At 41.1% G+C, this 20893-nt stretch overlaps 1 protein-coding gene across 1 annotated transcript in view; it reads right to left on the reverse strand.

Moving 5' to 3' along the window:
• The window catches only part of LRP1B (LDL receptor related protein 1B), a 566614-nt gene that overhangs the window by 293843 nt on the left and 251878 nt on the right, over positions 1-20893 (reverse strand). Inside the window, exons 14-17 of the mRNA XM_056861170.1 lie at positions 17209-17331; positions 15860-16000; positions 9170-9295; positions 6772-6888 (exon numbers count right to left, since the gene is read on the reverse strand). Coding sequence (XP_056717148.1) covers positions 6772-6888; positions 9170-9295; positions 15860-16000; positions 17209-17331 — 507 coding nt within the window. The remainder of the gene's footprint in view (positions 1-6771; positions 6889-9169; positions 9296-15859; positions 16001-17208; positions 17332-20893) is intronic.

Genomic DNA, 20893 nt, shown 5'->3' on the forward strand with positions numbered 1-20893 from the left:
CCCGAGTCAGTTGGTACCTGTGTTTCAAAAACTAGTTTTCAGTTTTCTGAGGCAAACATCTAAAATGCACCTTAAGAACAATTTTAAGTAGACATCAGGACAATGCCATGTATAAATTGGCCTAAGACATTGCCACTGCTGCCTGGCCACCAGAGATTTGACCTACCTACTGCTGAAATGCTCAGAAAACATTACAAATAATATTATTTTGAACATTATGTCACTAGAGTAAAAAATTGACAATAATCTTTATGAAATGCACCATTCTGATGTTGGTGAAATTAAGTAGGCAAAATAAATGATTTCCATTATACTTGAAACTGTAATGTTGACAGCTGCACCTTAAACAGATAAATATAACATGTATAAACTATTTCAACATTTGTTTTATAAGAAAAAAAACCAAAAACCTGCCCATCAGACACTTGATTGTATTAAATACAATAGGAATTCAGCAGTTTTTCCCCTAATGGATCATGTGATTTAAATCAGAACCAATCTGATGTAAATCCAACCTATGTTTAAAAATCCCTCCTCACAAGTACATGATCTTATTTTTAAAAGAATAATTTTCAGTATTACTTTCTTTCTTTGAGGAAGTCAATTTACAACATAAGAGAAAATAAAATGTCTAAAAAATATTGACAAAACAATCATAGATTAAAATGGCATGATTACAAAATTTAACAATAATCTAAACTCAAGTGTAACTATAATTTCAGAATATAATTTAAAACTGGATTAATACCCAAAGAGGAGAAACCACAAACCAGCATCACTGATAATCAAGGGGAGGTTGGTCCTGCCTGCCAATTATTGTGAACTCAAGTAAAGTACAATTGCATGGACTGTAAGAACTGCTGAAATAAATTTGGCAACAGCCAAAATGGTATACCTATCATTTCCAGATAAAAGATTAAATAGATAGATTAAAGTCATCATATGAAATGGGCAGGGAATCTTGCAAGGAAATGAATAATCAGAGAGAGAGAAAGAGAGAGAGAGAAAGAGAGAGAGAGAGAGAGAGAGAGAGAGAGAGAGAGAGAGAGAGAGAGAGAGAGAGAGAGAGAGAGAATCTGTGATAAAGTTTGCACAAGAACATGTGTTAAAGTTTCAAGCACATGGAGCCCACAAGGGCAAATTTTTTGATCCCATGGAATATTAGAAAATCTAACAAAGAGGTAAGCAATTGGTAAGACATTAAAATGAGCCCAGGGGGAAAAGGCAGTGGTACAAAGGGACTGTGCCAAAATGCAGATACCTATTACTGACAAAAGGTGTTGTAGGCAGAAATCCCAGATATAATGGGAAACAAGTGCATTTAGCATTTGATATGAGATGTTGCCAGTTTGTGTTTCCAGAGAACTGTTAAGTCCTAGGACAGCTAACCTTTAGATTGAAAATTACAGCTCCCAAATTTTGGTACCTGCCAGCTGACTCTAAGTACTAACAAAGGGTTCAGAACACAGCAAGTCTAGTAAGGGGGCGGGGGGAGTACAACGGGAGCAAAAGTAGTCTACATTTTATGGCAGTAAACCAAGCCAGAAGTCTCTAAACAAAAGTTCAAAGAAGGCACACATCTGAGAATTCCAAATGCAACCCAAAGAAATGACAGTTGTATATGCTGCCTGCCATTGGACACAAATCTCTGAATTGCTGCCATATTAATATCGTAGCCTGTTAAAGTTCAACAAGAGTAGAAAGATTCCACGAGAGAGAAAAGTGAGACAACAAATCAAGATAATTGAATTAATAGACTTTTTGAAGATGATGGTTATCAACCAGCCAAGGCATTGGTTTCCAGTGCTTTAATTTGGGGAAAATAATTTTGTATTTATGATTATTTACAGGGATGGATTTGGCTTTTCAATGGAGAGGAAAGTTTTTTTTTTAATTTCACCAAGCTTATTTATTTAAGAAAATGCTGAACAGAACTGCCAATGCATTTTTCCCCTTCCTACTTGGTAGTTTCTCAGTCCAAGTTGCAAACTATGTGCAAACAGGACAAAGGTGAAACACAGCAAGACCCAATATTCACCTGTGCTGCATTATACATAGCATGTTTCTTTGTGAGACAAGGTTAGAATATGTTAGTGCTGAATCAGAATTAGTGTCTAAAATAAGATAAAAGAAGCAAAGAGGCATCTGAACATTAAATATGTTTTATAAATACATTTATTTATTTAACCATTTTATCAAACAATTGAATAGACTATGAATCTAATGTGACAGCTTTATTCACTCTAAACTTGGTTTCAAAAGGAAACTAACACTACTGAGAATACCCAGTTGAAAATCATCCAGTTACACAAGCATAATTGTTCTAACTATTAATTAATCAGTTATAACTTGACAAGAAAGAATTGATCGAAGGAAGTGAAAGAACCATTTATTTCAAAGACAACTAAACAAAAAGGTGGAAAAAATAAGGACTGCTTAAGAAATAGTTATAACTCATAATAGTTAAAGAGAGATTTTCAAATCTGTCAGTTGTAGAATATTATCATTATCATTTGCAAAGGGTCACACTAAGAGCCATCTCTCAGGAGCTCAATGGAGAGACTGGATCAAAGATTATGAAGCTAATGCAACTGGCATTATCACCCAGGGTTAAAGGGTCAATGGCCCCTCCGCCTGCAAATACATGCGGCTTCTATAGCTTCCATGTCTGTGTGATTCTTAGTCTGCTCTGCAGTGCTGTCCTGGAAGCTGGGAGATAGGGTGTGGGTATGGATGAAGGATTATAGGAGTGATGTGAGCAGAACACTTTCTCCTGGAAGGACCAAGTCTCCTGCCTTGGGGGTTTATTATAGGGCTCTTGTATTGGGGCCAGCCTATTCCAGGAGGAATCCTTGATAAATTGGTACTAAAGAAAAGAGGAATCATGAGGAAGATTATGGATCCAAAGATGCCCTTCTACATGTCAAAGGTGTCTATTGCTCGCAGGATTACTGGATTACTGTCCATCACAAAACACTGCATGATGGAAATTAAATTAAATGCAAGTAAGTTCTCCTACTTCATTTAAGAGTTTGAAGAAGCAGGCAAACTGCTAGAGAATCTACCTGTTACAGCACTGAGTTACCTTTACATAAGCTCTTGTATAAATGCACGTAGAACTGTACAAGTGACTATTTGCCTTCTGCTCGTGATGATATCAAAGGTGTTTTTGATGGCCTCATCTTATGTTGCAATATGTCAGCTTTAGGAAACGCCAAGATAAGGTAGCAACAAGAATATTGGTTCCTCCATTATATTATGTACACCATTTCTCAATTATTGTTTAGGATAGGGTTGGGGGAAAAAAAGTAAATTCCAGGCTCGGGTTTATTGGGCCCTATTTTTTCAGCAAACCCGAAATAAGCTGAATACTCATACCAGTAAATCTGTATTTTGGGTTTATTTCTGGGTTTGCCGAAAAAATTGTGTCCATTATATTCTATGGGGATTTTTTTTGAAGCATTTGAAAAATTGGGGGCATTTTTGGAGGTAGAGTTCCCAAATTTTCAGGTTAGCTTAAAGGGATTCTCCTTGTATGAACCCTGAAGTTTGGTGAAGATTGGGTCAGGGGTCTGATTTTATGAGGTCTGGAAGGGGTCACCCCTTCCTCCATGCATGGTAAAGTTTACAATGTTTTTCTACGGGGAATGGAGTCTACCCCTTCTGGACCCCATAAAATTGAACCCCCTATCACAAACTTTATGAAACTTTGGGGTTCGTGCAAGGACAATCTCTTGCAGCTATGCTGCAAATTTGGTGACTCTCCCTCAAAAAATGCTCCCCGATCTAGCAAAATTATTCAGCATAACTTTCAAAGTGAAACTAATTTAAATCCCAAATCCCATTCTCCATTTTCAAAGTCATTACAATTAATTTCGCACAATTGGAAGAAAAATCGTCCACAGTCCTTGCTAAAAAGAAAGATGTGATTTTATTACAATATTATACCAGAGAGAGACAATAATTTCGTTGTTGTCCTGCAGATGGCTCAGAACAAGGACAGCATTGCAAAATTTGCCTATTAGAAAAAGTGGCTACAAAGGTGTGGAACACTATGCTCTGATTTCCCCATTGGTAACTTAGCTTTAATTGAAACAGAAAGTGCTTAGTAAACAAGTGCTCAGCACCAATTATTATTGAAACACCATGAAGGTCATGATTCTATTGAAAAACTCATGCAATTTTCTAACGTGTTGATGGTAAACAAAATTAACTCATGACCCTTCTTTTCATATCATCACATTTTTAATCAAGATACTAAGGATGTCTTGTCAAAGGTCCCATATTTTGTACCTGGATGCTAGATGTATACAAAAATGTGCTAACATAACTGGTGTCAATATCTGGCAGAGTTCCAGATTTCAAACGATAATTGCCTTTTTTTTTTTAGCAATATCACAGGCAAAGATTTCTTTTTTTTCTAAAAAGCAGCAGATACATTTTACAGAGACAATGTGAAGTAGTAGTATGACTAGGAGGTATGACATAGGTCTTCAAAACTTTAAACCTTATCTTAGGCTTTAATTAACTGACAGGTTATGAACTCACATAGCACATCACACATCTCTTGGCCTCAGCCTCCCATCTGCAACATGGGAATAACAACACCGCCTAATGTACAGGGTTACTGTGTGGATCACTGTACTTCAAATGCTAAGACAGTTCTCTGTAAAATCTATATACTAATAGCCACATCAGCTAAATCTGAGGATACTTAAATCCAGAGACTGGAGAGGTGAATGGGCAAGACAGATATCTCTACAAACGTGAAAAACACCCCAGGTTTGCAGAAAAAAATATGGAGTCTTTTACAAACACACACACACAGACATGGGGGAGGGGTTTTAAAGCAAAAAAGATAAAAGGAATGTATGTAGCTTTAACAAACTGATTCCCTCAGTGACTGTTGCTAGGCAACCACAGCATTTCAGGCTTGGAGTTTCTGTGAGTAAAAGGCAAGGGGGGCAGGGCCCCTTTCAGGGCTATTTTGGCTTTTTAGACCTGGCTAGGGTTGCCAGCTCCAGCTTGCAACAATAGAATGGCATCTTAGGATCCAAGCCCAGGACTGCACCCTCTTTAAAAGCAATACACATGATAATATGAAGCATTCTTAATCAACATACTTTTGTTAAACTTTGCCTATACTAGCCTCATTCTTGGATTGTTGTACGCATCTCATACCAGGTTTCATTGGTACACTTTTTATTATTTCTTAAGTTTGAATGTTTATTTTTAAAAGTGGGAATGTACTGAATGTTGATAGAACTGATTCCCACCCCCCACTTATATTTTTACTGCTTCCCAGAAGCACAGTAAGTCAGTAATGAAAGTAGAACTGGTTTCGTATATTCAAAAGAACTCATCGTTTTTTCACAGAAATGATGAAAGAAAGTATTGATGAAAGTTGTAACCTTGCCAGTATAATGAAAGAAAGAAAGGGGGAAAAGAGCTTCTTTTGATAAAATCATTAGTGAACTCTCTGCAGTGACGTTTACATCCAACTTTTTTGTTAAATCTTATTAAACCGGTGAAAAAGCACTATGCTAACTAGGAACCCTGTGGCACAGAGTGTTAGGCTGCAGTACTGCAGTCAAAAGCTCTGCTCACGACCTGAGTTCAATCCCGACGGAAGTTGGTTTCAGGTAGCCGGCTCAAGGTTGACTCAGCCATCCTTCCGAGGTCGGTCAAATGAGTACCCAGCTTGCTGGGGGTAAAGGGAAGATGACTGGGGAAGGCACTGGCAAACTACCCCACAAACAAAAAGTCTGCCTTGGAAACGTCAGGATGTGACGTCACCCCATGGGTCAGGAATGACCCGGTGCTTGCACAGGGGACCTTTACTTTTTTAACTAATATCAGCTACAACACTGGGTTCTTACTGGACTTTCTGTCTGGCTAAAACAATTAGACATAAGAGTCCCATCCCCAGAGCAAAGGTATAATTTCCACCTCTCACACTGGATAATACATATCCCAGCCATGGCATAACAGCTCCATCGATTATGATGCGCTAGTGTTGATATGATATGGTGCTACTTCCCTCTGTGCTTCTCTGTACAAGATCACGAAAAATGTACAGATCCCATCACACCTTTAGTAACATGCACATAATAACCTTGTTTCCCATGGAATTCAAATTTTGAAATAGAAAGCATTATCAAACTATAAAAACAAGAACATGCATTGCAAATGTCACATGAAACTGAGAAAGGTTTTCTCATGAAACTACTGAGAAAGGTTTTCTGGAGATTTGTTGTGCGGTGTTATTTAAAAAAAAACGTGGATACCTATCTCTCTTTTCAATCACACACACACAAGGAACCTGAGGATGTCCTAAACCTGAGATCAGACTGGATACAAGCTAACAACCAAATCTTAATCTAGACAAAATGGAAATGGTTTTGATCAGTGGTACAGCTGTTTTGGGTCGGATCATTTTCCCCATTAAGAATCCAGGTATTTCTAGATGTTCAGGTGGCAGAAGGGGGTAGAAGGGGGTAGAAGAGTGGAACTTCCCTTTTGATCAAATCACAGGAGTCATCCTGACAGTCCCTTAAGCAGACAGAAAGGCAGGATAGAAATATTTCAACAAATAAATAAGTTATCACACATTACAGCAAATTTAAGCAGCAAGCAACAGAGCCCCAATTTTTGTCTTTATGCTGAAACTGAATTGTTGAGCAGATGTCATGGGGCCGCTTTATTATATTTAAAAGTCAGGGTATGATTTGCCAACAAGGTTCTGGATGTGAAGACACTGGATTAACTTACCACAAGATGCCACTTCATCTGATTTGTCACCGCAGTCATCCTCCCGATCACACAGCCATGAATTTGGAATACAACGCCCATTCCCACAAGCAAACTGGTCAGCTTGACATGTTCTTGCTGGAAAGATACATTCACATAAAAATGATAAAGGATACAGACTGGATGAAGTTTAGTGAAGCCATTCATAATTGTGGTATGTTGTTTTTTGTTTATTTGTTACGGCCAAAGTATGTTTACTTCATCCATTATGCTACTCCTTAAAATGCTTATATTCTGATATTTATTCTAAACATACATGTCCTGAACCATACAACTAAAATGCATGACTTCTTTGGACTTCTAAAGTAGTAATCCAATTTATTACTTATTTTAACAATCCACCATATAACCACAACAACAACAACACTACTAATATTTACAACATCATAATTAAATACACATTAAAATATATTCAACCATTCAAACAAATTAAAACATTATAAACGCGCTGCATTTAAAAATTTGCTCTAAAGCATAGCACCAATTTAGTTCCCTGCAGGGAGAGCTGTTACTACAGCAGCTACTATACAACTGAATGCCACACCTGGCAGGGGGAGGGGGGAGAGAGAAATGGATGACAAACTAACAACTAGAGTAGGAACACACATAAGGAAAAGAAGGGAAAGACATGGGGGACTGGGAGGTCAGCTTCTGGATGATACAGTCACTGCCCTCAGCCATAAGCCTGGCGGAACATCTTTATCTTGCAAGCCTTGTGGAATTCAACTAAGCCCTGCAGGGCATGGGTCTCATTAGACAGAGAGTTCCACCAGGCTGAACCAAGGCCCAAAAAGCCCTGGCCCTCGTCAAGGACAGCCAGACACTCTCAGGTCCAGGGATCTCAAGTAGGTTATTTGCTGATCGTAAGGCTCTCTGAGGGGTGTATAGGGAGAGGCAGTCCCAGAGATGCAGTGGTCCCAGACCATTTAGGGCATTAACAGTTAAAACCAGAACCTTGAACTTGATCTGGAATTCTATCTGGAGCCGTGCAGATGTCACAGGACTGGCTGAATATGTGGTGTCCATGATGTTACTGTTAGAACCTGCACTGCTGCATTCTGGACCAATTGCAATGCCTGGGACTCTGCACCCTGAAAACTCCAGAGAGAGACCTTCTGCTTCTTCCCCAACAGCAGGTTCCTATTTAAGATCCCATGCAATGGGCACATCCTAAGTAGATTCATATACCTCCAGCAACCCCAAGTCACCTCCAGAACTCTATGAACAAAGATGGGAGGCCAATGCTGAAGCGTGGATCATGGAGAGAAGTACATTCCTGGTAGCTTAAGGCCTCTTACACTGCAGTCTCACTCGGGGTGGGGGGGGAAGCACAACTTTCTGGACCTTGGCAGGATCAGCGACATAACACATCTACAGAAAGAGTAGGACTATCAGTTCCCTATATAACCCTCCAGGAACACCAACCTCTGCTGGTCAACATCTCCTACAAAGCTAGCTTTGTGCTTCAGCCTGGAAAGCTCCTTTGTCCTAGGTTCCAGCTTTCTAAGCCCCTGTTGCCTCTTTTGCTGATCCCCAGACTCCAGCTCCAGCACTGATGGCCATTTCATACTCTGCTTGCTGCCTGACTGTGACCCTTATGCTTTACCACCTGTCCCTCCAGGTACAGGACAGCAGAGGTAGAGAGAGAGTTGAAGAGAATGTCACTCTTTATGCCACCTCATTGCAGCTGCCATTTAATGGAGACTGGGAGAGGGAAGTAGGGAGATAAATTCAAGTGAAAATATTCATCTCAGACTGGAACCACCAAAATCCATATCCTAGGTCTGGGAATTATAACTCAGCCGTGTTACTAAGAAATATTATCAATGAGAAATGGATATGATAAAAACAATAATGTCCTTGCCTTGCCAAAAGTGTATGGGGTAAAAAAGACATGAGTGGTCTTCTGGTTCCCTTAAAGTCAACTGCACATAAATACTATGTTTAAAGCCACAAGACTATTTCAGAGATAATATTACATATATACTTATACACACATATTTTAATTATGTGTGCATTAATACATACATAATAATTTATTTATTACACATGAAGAAACAAGAAATACTTCAGATTTCTTCAGTTTGGCTTTCAAACAGAACACTGACAGTCAAATTATACAGAATGTAAAGTACCACATTACACTGGAAAGCAGAGCTAGGCACAAAGATTAAGTGAAATATAATCTATTCTAAACCTGCCAGCAGCAAAATCCCAATTCATTTTTAGAACGGCAGTAATCAGAGCATCAGTATCAGTTTGGTGCATGCAGTTTTATAGTTCAGACCTAAATGTAGAGTCAAATAAAACTTAGTCAACCTGTAAAGAAAAAAAAAAGTTTTCTGTACATTGTTTTTACCTGCACAAGTTTCGTTAGATTCATCTTCACTGTTGCCACAATCATTTGCTCCATCACAAAGCCATCTCTTTGGGATACAGCGGTTATTATGGCACTTAAACTGATAGCCAGGACAGCTGTGATTAACTAGGGGAAGAAAAATCCATCCTTAGTATGCATCGAGAAGCATTGTTGTTAAAATATTATAAATACAATTTCTACTAAATTCCATTCACTGAAAGAAAGAAAAAAAACGGTGATACAATTACTCAGATTAGCCAGTTATTTTCTTGCTTTAGCATCTGACCTCAGTTAAAAATAATCATAGGTTGTACACTCACCTGAGAATAAGTCTCAGTTCAGCCAGATTTATTTCTGGGAAAATACACACCTGATTGGATCAGTAGTGTTACTGTTGTGAAATGAATGCAAATAAATCACGATTCTAGAAAATAATTCCATATTCCAGTTCAGCTCACATAAATGAGGCCTGCAGATTGAGCAGCAGTATTTAGTGTAGAAAGGTTTGTTTTTAAAAAACAAAAAAACCCTACAAAACCTACAAAATTATTTTTGGGAAAAAATACATTTGCCACAATCCAAATAATGACTCAGGGCTTTAATGCTGTTTTCCCAAGAATATACAGCTATTTCAGCTAGGGATGAGACTGAACAAAAAAAGCTGCCTCATTTGAATTGAAACTTTCCATTTCAGTTGAGTCTGTCCTTTGTGAGATACACCACCAAGAACTTTTTTCTCTTTATTTCAATTTTCTCCCTTAAAATTAGTTCATGCTTTCTTTCAGTGAGACTTGCATCAATTGTGCATCAATTCTGTTGCATTAATTGTGCATCAATTCTGTATAAATGGATTATAATGTGAAAATGGTATATAGGCATATTCCAAGCCATACCCAACACAGAAAAGAGAGCTCATGTTTTCCCTCATCTCCACTCCCTCCTCTGCTTATTTTTAACATAAGAACATAAGAAAGGCCCTGCTGGATCAGACCAAGGCCCATCAAGTCCAGCAGTCTGTTCACACAGTGGCCAACCAGGTGCCTCTAGGAAGCCACTAACAAGACGACTGCAGCAGCACCATCCTGCCTGTGTTCCACCGCACCAAGAATAATAGGCATGCTCCTCTGATACTAGAGAGAATAGATATGCAGCATGACTAATATCCATTCTAACTAACAGCTATGAATACCCCTCTCCTCCATGAATATGTCCACTCCCCTCTTAAAGCCCTCCAAGCTGGCATCCATCACCACATCCTGGGGCAGGGAGTTCCACAATTTAACTACGCGTTGTGTGAAAAAATATTTCCTTTTATCTGTTTTGAATCTCTCGCTCTCCAGCTTTAGCAGATGACCCCGTGTTCTAGTATTATGGGAGAGGGAGAAAAACTTCTCCCTGTCCACTCTCTTTTCTTTCCCTTTGTCTTATCTCTGAGTTACCCTCTACTCCATGGGATAACTACTAGGTGGATGCCAGAACTAGGTGCTCATATTGATGGGCTGTAGGGTATTTTGCACAGAAATGTATTCGGGGCAGTCTTAGATAATGCACAACAGGGGCAGCTGCCCCACCCCATTTTTATTTGGGGGGGGGCGACCACACATGGCCTCACCCTCTGACAGGAGGGGGAAAAGAAGATAAAAAAGCAGGCTCCTGCCACTACCACTTGAACCCACCCCAACCATGGCTCAGGCCACCAGCTCATGCCAACAGCTACTAATGCCCTCCCAAAGCTTGGACTGTTGGCCCAGGATCAGCAGCTTGCGTCCAGTCCATCCGGGACTCAGGCAACCAGCTTCCCGTGATGGTTGCCACCTGCTTGACATGGGGCAATGGTCACCTCTTGTTTAGCCCCAGCTGGGGGATGGTGGTAGGGGAATGGTAGTGTTTCTGGGGCTCCATCCTGGTCTTTTGCCCAGGGCTCCAGATTCACTAAGACCACGCCTGAATGTACCAAAATACTGCTCTGACTTCTTGCCTAGAAACCTAATTCTTCTCAATAGACTATCTCTGATGGTTCCACTCTATTACAGCTGTCCCCTCCCACTTTCTAAGCCTGCTCTGGTGCTCCATCCCAAACCTCTGCAGTTATCCCCCTCCATCAGAGCTTGGACCTGAGTCCCGTTGGAAAAGGGGGGTTGCATATGTTGTGTCAAGTACATTAGGTAATGTGCACATGTGCTGGTGTGCATGGGTAAAAATATGAAACAAAGAATCTTGGCAGAGCCATCTGTACAATCACATCAAAAGTTAGATGAAATTTAATACCATTCCAGATTTAAGGAAATGATTGTAGTTGTTCTAGATGAGATAATTAGCAAAAACTCATCCAGTATGCAAAATCTCACAACCAATCCTATTTACTTATCACTTGTGCATGTTCTCAGTATTCATTACAACAATTCATTGAGTATGAGGGAAACATCATTCTATATGTTGCATATAGATTTACTTTAATGAGTGGAGAGGTAAGCCCATTACTAAATGGGCTTTTAAACTGCTTTTGGTAATATCTTCTTGCTAAAAAATGTTCTGGTATAAGGTTAAAAAAATACCACAGTCCAATTAATGAACATTAACTGTTGCTATGCAGTTCTGTTCAATACATTCTTCCATATTTAATTCACCTTTTATTATGCCATAACTTATTATTATATGTGTTCATCGTAATTATCTATGCACACATATAAAATTAATGCAGTTTGGGGCAATGCATGGCAAGTAATAAAACAGTTTACAAGGGATCCTACAAATCACAACAACAACAATATGTGAACGATGCCAGACCAACTTCTAAAGGCAAAAACATTTCACAGTGAAAGATTAAGCCTCCGGTAGCTAGACACAACGGGGAGCTGTCTTAATGCTAACCTACTGTGCTCCTTCTGTTTAAGACCCAAAAGCTATATTCTTAACCCAATTTTCATGCTTTTGTTCATTTATCATGCAATGTTAACATTCTTTGGATGTCATTTTGCTATGCATATTAACCACTATTAAAGCAAAGAACAAGAACACTTCAAGCAATAACAAACAGTAATGATTTTTTGCTGCCATTGACCCAAACGTGCACTCCGTGGCGGGTTGGGGGCTTACTGCAATCCCTCCATATTATGACCCGGAAAAAAAAGCTGGGTTTTATTCATGCAATACATTAGAAAGATAAAGTTCCTCCATTATCCCCACCCCCGTCCCAATTGCATTAGTGAGGTATGGACTGTTTTCAAGGCCTGTTTTAAAATGGAAGCTGGTTTCTTACAGCTCATTTAGATCATGATTTGGAAATTGATCACTTGTTGTTTGTGGTGCTAACAAAGCTTGCCTTGGGAGAGGTCTCCAAGAAAAAATGCTGCCACAGCAACATTCAAGGTGCGAGAAGCCCTGGGAAATATAGTTTTTCATTATTCGGAGTCCAATGGAACAGACACATGAACACTGGAGAATGACTTTGTCACAGCTGCCCCTGTCCCACACCCAATGTTTTAAAAAGGGAATAGAAGAAGAGTTGGTTTTCATATGCCAACTTTCTCTACCACTTAAGGAAGAATCAAATCTGCATACAATCACCTTCCCTTCCCCTCCCCACAACAGATGCCCTGTGAGGTAGGTGGGGCTGAGAGAGCTCTAAGAGCTGTGACTAGCCCAAGGTCACCCAGCTGGCTTCATGTGTAGGAGTGGGGAAAGAAATCCAGTTCACCAGATTAGCGTCCACCGCTCATGTGGAGGAGCGGGGAATCAAACCTGGTTCTCCAGATCAGAGTCCACTACCTCAAACCACTGTTCTTAACCAGCGTGAGAGCCAGCGTGGTGTAGTGGTTAAGAGCGGTGGTTTTGAGTGGTGGAGTCTGATCTGGTGAACTGGATTTGTTTCCCCACTCCTTCGTATGAAGCCAGCTGGGTGACCTTGGGCTAGTTACAACTCTCTTAGAGCTCTCTCAGCCTCCCCTACCTCACAGGGTGTCTGTTGTGGGGAGGGGAAGAGAAGGTGATTGTAAGCCGGTTTGAGTCTCCCTTAAGTGGTAGAGAAAGTCGGCATATAAAAACCAACTCCTCCTCTTCTTCTTCTAACCACTATACCATGCTGGCTCCAGATAGAGCATTGAAGGGTTGTGAGGGATTGGTAAACAGGCAATGGCAGGCTTGTGTGATCTTCATTTGCAAGTACTCAAAACCCCAGACAGTTTATTTTTCTTCAAGAACTTGCAAACAGAAGTTGCAAAAAAGCACATTTAGATTAAGGCGAGCTGAGGGGCATTCATCAGTCACAAAATACTCTACGGACACAGGGTAAGATGTAAATTTACTGTTATCCCCCCCATTTTATTTATACTCCAAAATATATGTACTGCAATCCTAATGACAAGGAAAAACCAAAACAGATCACTTTTCATAATATATTAAAATAAATTACTTATTCAGTGCATGGACATTTTTTATATCTCTTCCACTGAAATAAATGAAGTTGATTATCCCTCGTATCAGGCTATGATTAGGCGGTTAAGGGACAACAAGCTGAAGCTAAATCGAGACAAGACAGAGGTAATGCCAGTCAAGAAGGCTGACTTTCTAGAAGGACTGGATCCACTTGTCCTGGAATTGGCTTTCACAGAGCAGGCAAAGAGCTTAAAGGTGCTTATTAACTTATCATTGCTAGTTTAAAATCAGGATGATGCAGTGGCCAAGAGCATCTTCTATCATCTGCATCTGATTCACCAACTCTTTCCTTTCTTAGACTCAGCTGATCAGTCTATGCTGATGCATACTTTTGTAACCTTGTGGTTGGATTACTGAGTTTAATGCTGGGCTGCCCTTTAAAGACCACCCAGAAACTACAGCTGATCCAGAATGTGGCAGCTTGATTATGGTCAGAAATTTGCTGATGGAAACACATCATGCCTGTTTTGAAACAGTTAAATTGGCTGCCTGACCTTAATAGCCCCAGGCTAGCCTGATCTTGTCAGATCTCAGAAGCTAAGAAGGATCAGCCCGGGTTAGTATTTGGATGGGAGACCACCAAGGAATACCAGGGTCATGAGGTGGTGGGAGGCAGTGGCAAACTACTTCCAAATGCCTTTTGCCTTGAAAACCCTACGAGGTTCCATAAATCAGCTGTCACTTGATGGCACAAAATAAATTGGCTGCCAGCCTGTTTCCTGCTTTAATAAAAGGTGCTGATTATGACCTCTAAAGCCCTTCCCATCTGGGGCCCTCAGATCTGAAGGACCATTTCCTCTCATATGTTCTGTGTGCCAACTCCAGTCTTCAGGCTGCCATATGCTGCCTGATCCCCTCCCCTTCAAGCGCCCTGCCTCGCATCAACCAGAGCACTGGCCTTTTCCATCATGGCTCCCACTTTTCAGAATGGTCTTTCTGAAGAGGGGAGGGGAGCCTATTTGTCGGAGATCTTTAGGAGGTGCTGCAAGGGTTGTTTGTCACAGCTTCTGGAGGATGGGATTTTATTTTAGTTGGTTTTAATCTGTAGCATTTTAACTATTACTTGCAAGCCACCTTGAGCCAAGAGGAAAGGAGAGATTAAAATATCTTAATACATAGATACATACAATAAATAAAGCCACTGCACCACAGGTAAATGGCTCTTGTACCACTGTTTGTGTGTGCGTAGTGTATAAAGATAGTATATGGATTAGAAAAAAAATCTTGGTTTATCTTTGTATGCGTATGAATTTGTTCAAATATTATTTTTCATTCATTATATTGTGTGTGTGTGTGTGCGTGTGAAGTGTTGTCAATTTGTAGCCAATTTATGGTGACCCAGTAGGGTTTTCAAGGCAAGAGGCTAACAGAGGTGGTTTGCCATTGTCTTACTCTGCATAGCAACCCTGGTATTCCTTGGTGGTCTCCCATCCAAGTAATAATCAGGACTGAACCCGCTTAGCTTCTGAGATCTGATGAGATCAGGCTAGCCTGGGCCATCCAGGTCAGGGCATCCATTAGATTACATGTTCCAATAATCCATCAAAATATTTGTGGTGGCATTTGAAGATTCTCATAGACGCACACAGGCTGTACAATGTCACTGACAGCTGCTGTCATTTTCAGATACCTAAGAACAAGGATTTCCTACAACGGTTTCTAAGTAGTAAAGTTATGGCAAACACAAAGAACAGCATACTCTTTTGCTTGCACATCAGTTCCCTCATGTCCCCTTCTACCACATAACTGAGGCAGCAAAAGCTGTACAGCTTCTTGTTCCAACCCCATGTCTTGTTTTTTTGGACACCCTTCAAGATACCATTGCCAAGAAGCAATGAAGTGTTCAGCAACCTTCTGCACAGTAATTCTGTCTTCAGGGTATTTAAATTGATTCTCCTTATTTTTGCAAGCGCAGAGTTTGCCTCCTGGCCTAGCAACCAAACATGGGCACAGAGCATTAACATTCAAGGAAGAAAAGCAGCACATTAGAGTGTGAAGATCATTAGCATGAACGGTGTTATGAAGCAGTATCCTCCCAGCATTGAACAGACTCAGTGTGCTCCCATTCGTCACAAACATGGTACCAGGGCTGCCTGCATTAAGTAGACTGAGGATAAATGGAATGATTTATATAAATGATTATACAACTTCATTTTTATTCCCCTAGTACGCACATATTTGAGTGTACATTAACAGGCTCATGTTAATGAGTTTTAATATAAGAAGACATGGACTACTCCTTGCCCAGATACGTACAGCAAATCTCCGAATGCTCATCAGAGCCGTCCAGGCAATCATCGTCTCCATCACAACGCCAGCGGTCTTGGATGCAGCGCCGGTTCTTACACTGAAACTCTCCTGGCTTGCATAACTTGGACAGCACTTCTCCAGCAGTAACTAAAGGGACAACGGTGCAAAAGAAAAGGCAATATTAATTGCCTGAAAGCGAGCATGAATCATATTTTCAACTGCAACTTTTAAGACCTTCTCTTCTCATTAAGATTTTCCTGTTCATAATAATTCCATCTGGAGCTTTCTATAGGATTCTCGTATGAATGCACAGGTGACATATCTAACTATTCCCATGCCAGCCTCATCCAATGGTCATCAGGGCAAGGTCAGTTTCCATTGAACCCTACACTCTGCAGTATATCGAGAAAGGATAGTAAAAGGGGATCCTCTAGTATGAAGCTTAAAACTATCACATCCCGTAATGTCATTTGATGATGTAAGCCACTCGGAGAGTGGTTTGGAGGTAGAACCCTCCAAAACTGGCTTCCAAACGAGTATACAAACACATGCATAATCAGCAGGATGTGTCTTGGCACATGGGATATACTATTGTCGATATAGATTAGCAGCTGCAAAGCAGCAAGATGTTCACCACAGCACAGCCTCAAATTAAAATTATCTCGCTCTCCCTTACACACACAACTCTCAGCTGAAATGTCCTTGTTTCATTCAAACTGAGCCTAACGCTCAAGCAGTCCTATAAGGAAGCATGTCATGGATCAGATCGCTGAAGAAGAAGAAGAGTTGGTTTTTTATATGCCGACTTTCTCTACCACTTAAGGGAGACTTAAGGAAGAATCAAACCTGCTTACAATCACCTTCCCTTCCCCTCCCCACAACAGACACCCTGTGAGGTAGGTGAAGCTGAGAGAATGTGACTTGCCCCAGGTCACCTAATTGGCTTTGTGTGTAGGAGTGGGGAAACAAATCCAGTTCACCAGATCAGCCTCCGCCGCTCATGTGGAGGAGTGGGGAATCAAACCCAGTTCTCCAGATCAGAGTCCACTGCTCCAAACCACCACTCTTAACCACTACAACACGCTGGCTCCCAACACTCTTCCATGTTAGAAATTAATACACCTCCATACAGGTACAGAACCAAAATGTCAGGAAGAAAGCTTCTTCTGTAATACCCCTACTTAAATCACTATTTGGCTCATGCCTCAACCCTTTCTGCAGTCTGTACTCTTCTGTGCTTGTGCAAAATCACAAAACACACATCGCCCTGCCTCATGCACAGTGTTTTTCTTTCCTTTTCTCAATCATTCCTGCAGCACTAATACAAACTCAAATACTCTTTAGAAAGATCATACTCATGCAGGTTGCATTGTTTTCTTCCAAATGCTGATTATCAGCACAAGCACACACTCTGCCTCCGGGAACAGCTAAGCAGAGAGTGCTGCAGCCTCCATTATTAACACGGCAAGCGTTGTCACCTGCAAGGGAGAGAGAGATATATAAAGCATCCATAAGAACAAGTAGCTCATAAACAACATGCAGAAAGAAGAGAGGACGTGAAGAATAGCACTTTTCTTTATCAGACACACAGCTCTGATCAACGCTATATCCTACAGGTGCTACTAATCTGATCCATCTCACCTGTTAACTTTTTCAGTTACAGAATTGTGATGCAACACAATAGATACAGTTCCCTTAATTATTTAAAAGCTATGACATGCCTGTCATTTATGCCAAGCAGGATGTGTATGGAGACATGTACATTGCTAAGGCCCCCGGAGGGAATCATTCTCATGGTACAACCAGACATGCACATTTTTGCAGCTCCCAGTATTTTTTCATACTTAATTATTAAGCATGGGGCCCTGATTCAGATCAGGAACTCAACATAAGTGGACAAGGTTTTAGTCTTTGCCACTGTGAAGATCAGGGCTTCTTTTTCTTCTAATCATGTTTGAACAGAGGTAGTATAATGTGCAGTTCGACCAGTGTGGTCTCTACCTAGGCCTAAGTCTTCCTGGCAGACTGACCACAATTTGGCATCCAAATGCCACTATTTGAGATGAGACATTAGGGAAATGGGGGGGGGGAGTAACTTTTACTGATTTTCTTGGCTAGGAGAATGAAGATGGTAAGCAAAATAGAGGCAGAAACTAATCACAAGTATAAAACCCAGCATTTGATGAGTCCAAGCAAGTTAATGTGAATTCCTCAATGCAGACAGCAGTATTCATAGAGCCGCCGGCTGCCCGTTTGCCACCCAATGCTGGTTTAGGCCCATGCCCACAAAACAGGCCTCCGTTGAGGCGGGCCCCACACTTTTCATGGCTTCAGTCTCTGGATTTAAGTATCCACAGATGTGGTCATATTAAAAATTAAATGTATAGATTATTTCGGGAACAATATGGAATTATTCTGGTCAATGTATAGATACTCGAATAACAACATAGAAGTAACACATCCTTTAAATTGTCCACAGAACATTTTTTTTTTAAAGTTGTTAACTGTTTCATGAATGTCAAGAGGTGTGCCGTTGCATTCCACAAGCCTGCTTATAAGTGACAGCAAATTTATGTGTGTGCACATTGTGACTATTTGGTCCAAAATACCTAAATTCATACATTTCAAATCCCAGTCAACCCAGTTTATTGAGCCATGTAACTACTACTGTAAGACATGGACTATAAATAAACATTGGGATTATTGATTAGACTATAGACAGATTTTTAACAAGCAGTTTATATAAACTAGATCCTGTGCCTGCTGAAGTAATGGAAAGGATCAGTTTAGCTTCAACAGAAGCCAGACTGAATGTGTATAGACTTCATTATTCTTGATCCAAACAGGTTCATTTCAAACAAGTCACTTTATCACTACTGTGCTGAGACTGAAAACTATACTGATTGCAGAGCTAAGTAAAATTTACAGCAAATCATGCTGGGGGTTGATTTTCCCTTGCCCCCAGCTTGGTTCAAATGAAGCGTGAGGCTCCATTGGTTGTGAGGAAAGCAGAGCAGCATCAGGTGAGGGCTGCTGGCCATTTTGCCTCTCTCTCACCTTCAGCCTGTTAGCTGCAGCTGAGAGTGAAGACATGCACCCATGGAGCCTGTCCCTTCAGCTGGTTGGTAGTTTGCTGTGGGCATGGGGGTTGTTCATTTGTGTGTGTCTCTGCTAATGGTTCGTTTAGTAGGTAGGGTTGCCAGGTCCCTCTTTGCCACCAGCAGGAGGGTTTGGGGGCAGAGCCTGAGGCGGGTGGGGTTTGGAGAGGGGAGGGACTTCAATGCTATAGAGTCCAATTGCCAAAGTGGCCATTTTCTCCATGTGAACGGATCTATATCAGCTGGAGATCAGTTGTAATAGCAGGCACTTGAAGGTTAGAATTCAAGGTGCAAGTACCAGCAAAAGTAAACCTATAATAAGGTAATTACAATACAAAATTGCTCTTAAATATATATATATATTGAGAGTAATTTCTAACAGGCACAACCTTGGTTGAGCAAACAGGAAATTTACAAAAGGTCCAAAGTAGATTCAATATAACAGCATACAAGCGTTACACAAAGATAAATATAGGCAAAAGTGCTCAATGCATATCATAATTTCAAGTCCATGCATGTAGACTGCAAAATTCAAGCAACGGAGACAAGACATGCTGCAATGGAAATCCGGTATAATTCCATTTCATATGAAACTTTTTCAAGCTCTTAGTCCTTCCGTGCTAAGTTCATTCAATATATGAAGGATTGTGCCTTCCTTGTATACATGGATGGCAAAGTAAGACGTCTCACCTTGAATTCTAAACTTCTGAGTAGCACTTGCAGTCGATTTTTGACTAGCACTTGAAGGTTGGCAATCCTATTAGAAGGCACAATGGAGTTGGTGGGAGTTCAGCGTAGGACGTAATTTTCTACAAACACCCTTCCCCTGTTCATTTGCCTCTGTAAAATCTGGAGCGTCGAAAACAAAAATGAAGAGTGGCTGCGCTGTCGCTGGCCAGCTAGTTACCTATTGGGGGGTAAGGCCAGCTGGGTGCCTGACAGCCGGCTGTTTTGAGGCGTGGGGTTGGCATGGCACCCTGGGAGGTTTTTTATCTTGTAGAGGCTGGGCTGCATGCTGTGTTCAGGCAGGAAGGCGGCAGCTTCTTCAGATATTCGAATTCCAGGAGCAGCATGATCTTCCGCTTCAAGCCTTATGTCTAGTTCCACTGCCCCATTTTCAGCTTTGTGTTGCTACGTGTCCTGTTGCTATATTCCCACTGGGAAGCAGGACTTAGTTTAAGCTTGCAGGCTTTGCTTTTGGTGCAGGGAGTGTTGGTTACCAAATGTACCATTTTTGTGGGCCCTGTAAGCAGGGGGATTGAGGCTTGGCACTGTGAGTGCATCTGCAGGGAGGCTTGTTTTTCCTGCCTTTAGCTGCAGGTATTGTTTTTGCAGCTAGTAGCAGTGCAGCCATGAGAAAGGAGAGAAGAATACAGATATCTTTCTTCTAAACTGGGAAGAGAGCCAAACAATTGACAACATTCTGGGAATGCCTCCTTTCCCCGAGTAGACTAGAGATTCACAGGTGAGGGCATAATCACAGTTAGCATGGGGGATGATCAAAGGTATGGGGAATGATCAAAGGGTAGGGTTACCAGTCACCTCACGGTGCCACTCTACTATGTCCATAAGACCCTAAGAAAGGCCTGTTGCCTATAGGTCTCTCTTACAGTGCCTGCAGAAGGTATTCAAAAGGGACCAGTGTGGCAGGCATGAAAAGCTAACACAATTACATGCTCTTTCAAAAGGCTGCAGAGGTACAGCCCCTTTTCCTACATGTGCCAGGATGCCATCTGGATGTGTAGGGCAAGGCGAGGTAGGCCAGCAATGCCATGGGCACAATGCCTATTTCCTTTTTTTCTACAGGATCATTGTTTTCTAATGTTCTTTCTATATAACACATGGCCCTGACCTGGATGGCCCAGGCTAGCCAGATCTCGTCAGATCTCAGAAGCTAAGCAGGGTCGGCCCTGGTTAGTATTTGGATGGGAGACCACCAAGG

Source organism: Euleptes europaea, chromosome 15, assembly GCF_029931775.1.
Source record: "Euleptes europaea isolate rEulEur1 chromosome 15, rEulEur1.hap1, whole genome shotgun sequence".
NCBI lineage: Eukaryota > Metazoa > Chordata > Lepidosauria > Squamata > Sphaerodactylidae > Euleptes > Euleptes europaea.